Here is a 5,000-nt window from a genome sequence, read left to right as displayed (position 1 = left end):
CAATTAATCCCAAGTGCTGTGGTTAGTCGGTTTATTGTTCAAGAATACAAGTTTAGGGAGTAAGGAGGCGTAACATAGTAGCTTTGTCGAAATGAGTAAGTACAGGAATACAATATTACGGAGAGAGTGATAAGATGTAGATACAATCAAGATAATAAAAAAATGATAAAAGATTAATAAAAACACACTATTTCCTTTTTTAATTGTTCCAGTGTACTCTACTGCTTCCGCATAGCTCATCACTGTATAACTCAATCCACCCCAAGTTAATCAAAGTTCCTAATGCATTTAGTCCGTAAGAGCTTGTGCTATATGTACCCGAGTTCTCAAAGGGGTTAAATCAGTGACCTAAGCGCCCCCACCTGCATCCAGGTGGTGCCACACTTCGGGTACGTCATCACCACGATGTCGTCGGGGCGGAAGGCGAAGTTGTAGAAGCGCGGAGCCATCTCCTTGTACCTTAAAATATGGGTGATCAGCTGTGCGATAGATAGATAGATAGAGAGTGAATACCGTTCCAAAACCTAATATAAAAGATACTATCTTAACTAATAAAGTAATCTTTACACTAAACATCGCAAACCAATAGCTATACCCAAGAGTGTAAGGAGAGTGAGATTATGGAGACACTCATAGATATATAAATATAATGAATTTGATATATAAATGAAGACTCATAGGAGGAGTAAGCATTTCCCAGAGGTTTGTTGGGGTTATATTCACCGTTGAATTAGTGATAGGGGCGATAATCTTCCCATAAATCAGTAATAAGGATTATGGGTGACTGACTATGCTTAGGTTTAATTATAGTCATTACCTAAGATAAGGGTTAACAGCGATAATGAAATTGTGATAGTCAGTCAGTCACTATCACGATATAATATTAAAATTATGTCTATGATAACGAGATTCATATGAATAACGAATTCTTAAAAAAATGGTACTGATAATAACGTCATAATGAATGGGATGATATTTTCATGATGCTGACATGATGTTAATTATTACTTACCTATGGCCTTTTAATAACACGTCATTAAGGAAATGATTGTGAGTATATCATCAATAATAAGAAACTGTATATAATCTGTTATCTCTAAAATGCTTCGAACAATTCAGTGTCTAAATTATCCGAACCTTTTGCGATAGTAAAGAAGACAATATAAATAGAAACTACTCGAAGTATATTTTACAGATATGACGAAGAGAATATGCCTGCCTATCCGTCTGTCTATCTGTCTGTCTGTCTGACTGATCTACCTTTATCTCGGAAATGCTTCACTTAATCCAAGAGGATTTTTCAGCTGTTGCGAGTCTTGAAAAGGTAAAAAAAACAAAAACAAAAAAAAAAGAATATCAGATATTCGAGATCTCAGCTCGATATTCAGCGTAATATTCCTTTATGGAGGATTAGCACAGCTTTAAGATTTATGCGGCCGGTTACAAGGATGAGCACCACGCAAACGATGATGATGATGGTGTTATGGTGGGGGTGGTGTGGTGATGGTAATTTGATGGTGGCGATGTGATGGTGATGTGATGGTGTTGGTGGTGCCAGTGATGGTGATGATGTTAATGATGATGCGATGATGTGATGGTGATGCGAGGGCGATGGTGTTGGTGCTATTGGTGATGATGTTTATGGTGATGATGTGATGGTGATGATGTTAATGGTGATGCGATGATGTGATGCGATGGTGATGGTATTGGTGGTGCCAATGATGATGATGTGGTGATGATGTTGATTGTGATGTGATGATGATGCGATGGCGATGGTGTTGGTGCTATTGGTGATGTGATGGTGATGATGTTAATGATGATGCGATGATGTGTTGGTGATGACGATGGTGTTGACGTTTTGATCCTTCTGTTGGTGATGACGGTGTTGATCTTAACGATAATGATCATCATCCTGTTGCTGATCAAGCCGATCCAAAAAAGTGATCAAAATAAACCTCCCGATAAAACAACCACCTCAATAAACAATAAATAAACATAATAAATAAATAAATAAATAATAAATAAATAAATAAACAAGCCTCAACGATAACAAAAAAAAAAAAAAAAACCTGCGCCGCCGATAACAAAGACAAAGCGTAGCGTTAACGACACTAATCACATTAATGGCAATACGAACAAGCGGCGACTGAAAACCCGGCGACTTGGCAACCTCTCAACCGCCGCCTCGCTGCCTGGGGCGATCACGTCTATAAAATCCTGTATGTTCGTCCTGGAGCATTTAAATCCTGATTGGCAAGGGGATTTATTGAATCGACAACCCTGCTGAATGGACCTGTTCTGGCAGTTTAACGCATGTGGAGATTTGCATAATTAACTACATCGAAAAGACCTGTTGCGTTGATTAGACGTCAGGCAACGTTGTCATTAGGAATGTCTATTCGTATCTAAGGCAATAATTAAATACATGGAAGGTTGGGTTGGGACGCCTGTCACCGCCATGTTTGACAGAGGTTTTAGCTCGTTTGACTAATCATTTGTTCTGCTTCTTGCTCGGATTCTTTGCCTTAAAACGCACACACGCACGCACACGCACACACACACACACACACACACTCTCTCTCTCTCACACACACACAACAAAACTCTTAAAATGTCGCTCGTCTTTTGTTTCTCATTTGTACTACGTGGCCTCTAAACGCAAATTTGACACGGTTGAGTTGTCTCGCCTTTACTATGAGCCAGGAATTGCTTTTTATAGAGTTGTAACCCCGGCTCGTGAATGGTTCAGCAGTAGCTACTACCCTGGCTGCTGCGTTGATTCATGCTTCACTTCAATGAGGAAGAGTGACGTTCGGACTGTGTGTCGAGCCTCCCATAATGGGCCTCTTCTTTGATGGATCTCACTGCTCTCGCCCCATTCAGCCTCTCATTATTATTCATAGAAAGAGCAGCTGGCACGTTACATGCAAGGCACTAGATTCTTTATGTTTTGGCGCATTGTTCCCTCACTGCTCCAAATGAACGCGTCCGGTGCGAGAACTACTCCACATTCATTCTTGTTGTAGATCTAAGTGGGTGTGTCACTGTGTCGCCTACATGGGGGTGGGTGTCTATTGTTGTTATTCTGTTAGCTAGCTTATTTTCATGTTCCTCTTTGAGGGTGTTGCGGATGACGGGGCTAACAAGGCAGATGGGAGTGTGAAGAAGAGTACTTTAATGTATTATATTTATGGATCTCATCCTCAAACAATATAATCAGCAAATGGTTCACTAGTTCTTATATTATACGTGATATTACAGCAGCCACCAGCAGTCTCATTGATAACAGCAACAGTTTATCTTTAAAGATTTTAGAGACTGTAGAATGGTAAAGGTAATGGTACTGATGAAATAATTGCTTAACTATTCATTACAGCGATAATGGTATTTATGTTATTCACACCGTGGTTCAAGATATAATACCTTAGCAGATGATAATGATCATGATAGTTGATGATTCCGCTACTGGGGTGGCAACTGATAAAGGTAATGACCATAAATAACTAAAATAACTGTAATGAATATAATGATAATCCTAGTCATAAGGGTAGTTGTAAAAGACCCTATAGAATTCACGGTTTGGAAAGCGACAAGCACGTCGAATGCAACAAATCTAGGATTGCAACAACAACAATCGCTGACAATCACGCCAGAGATCGGCGAGGCGACGGAGCAGCCAGGCAGCCCTCGGGCGCCTACACCCACCTGGCCTTCATCAACATGCCCCCAGGCTGTGTGCGCACCAGCCCTGTGTAGCCCTTGAACCCCAGGGTCACCAGGCGGGCCTCCTCCCCCGGGGGTAGCTCCTTCACCCTCACCGGGCACCCCCCGGCCTGCCCCTCCCCCTCCTCCGTCATGAGGTGGCCGGGGGACGCGGCGCTGCCCTTGGCCATCCTGCTGTTGGGAGCTGCAGCCCACTCGTTGTTTGATTTGTGTCTCGTCGGCTGGAGGGAGAACAGGTTATTTTTATTTACTTTTTTCTTTTTTTTTTGTAAACAATCTATTTAACACTAAGAAGCCCAAGGTGAGTTTAGGCAGTTACACCACTGTAATATCCATCAGGACTGACGCTGCCTGAGGGGGTCACACGCAGCCCCCGGCCCTTGAGGGAGCGGGCTGAGATGAGGCCGGGATGCTGAGGAGCGGGGAGTGACGGCCCGTGATCAGCGCACCTGTACACGGGGATCACGACGGCGACCGCTGCCTCGCGTCCGTCCAATCAGGGGGAGAGATGGACTGCTTACTGTGAGCACACGGACCTAGGGGTGTCCGCTCATGTACAGACATACTTGAGAGCGACCACAAGATTGCCTAACGAGAAGAGGCGGGTGATAAATGCTGATAAACATGATAAAAAAGAAAAAAAGGACAAACTAGATGTATTGAAAATGTGACAATTTCGAAATCCTGGATCTCATCTTCAGTTCAATTTTACTAAACATGTCTCTTTTAACTTTCAATTTTTCAAAGGAAAGAGGTGCGCATATTCTTGATATGACTCAGGAAACAACATCACGACGGCATGACTGGCATATCGAAACGACTGTCACCCCGAGATAATGAACTCTATGATAACGGGCATCAGATAGGAAATTATTCTGCGCTGGATAAGATAGCGCCATCATCAGATATAACCGCGAATAGATACCATATTAGACTGACGTGACACACTTTGAAATAATAAATAATTATTGTTCTTTGTTTCGTCAGACGGAGACGTAATCGCGAACTGATCGAACCCAAACCGCCTCCGAAGCTTCGAAAAGAAATGGCGCATTTTCTCACCCTGTTCGAACAAGCCATTAACATTTCTTAATAGCGTCGAAGTGTATATAATATTTACTCCTTCGATGACGGTTTCCCAAAGCCTTTCGAAAGCAACATCGTAGTCAAAGGTCTGTAGAGTGTAACCCGAGGGTGAACTTTTCAACCATTAGACTAGGCAGGTTATATATAGAACAGGAAACGAGCTGGCTCAGGCTTCGGCTTCATCTTTCCCC

At 42.4% G+C, this 5,000-nt stretch overlaps 1 protein-coding gene across 1 annotated transcript in view; it reads right to left on the bottom strand.

Annotated features, from left to right (window-relative positions):
- Positions 1–4,217, bottom strand: part of LOC113808003 (sulfotransferase 1E1) — a 7,478-nt gene extending 3,261 nt beyond the window's left edge. The window contains exons 1-3 of the mRNA XM_070119405.1: positions 4,070–4,217; positions 3,706–3,944; positions 363–459 (exon numbers count right to left, since the gene is read on the bottom strand). Coding sequence (XP_069975506.1) covers positions 363–459; positions 3,706–3,893 — 285 coding nt within the window. The 5' untranslated portion in view covers positions 3,894–3,944; positions 4,070–4,217. The remainder of the gene's footprint in view (positions 1–362; positions 460–3,705; positions 3,945–4,069) is intronic.
- Between the last annotated feature and the right edge of the window lie 783 nt (positions 4,218–5,000).

Source organism: Penaeus vannamei, unplaced genomic scaffold (assembly GCF_042767895.1).
Source record: "Penaeus vannamei isolate JL-2024 unplaced genomic scaffold, ASM4276789v1 unanchor153, whole genome shotgun sequence".
Classification (NCBI taxonomy): Eukaryota; Metazoa; Arthropoda; class Malacostraca; order Decapoda; family Penaeidae; genus Penaeus; species Penaeus vannamei.
This window is presented reverse-complemented; position numbering and strand designations above follow the sequence as displayed.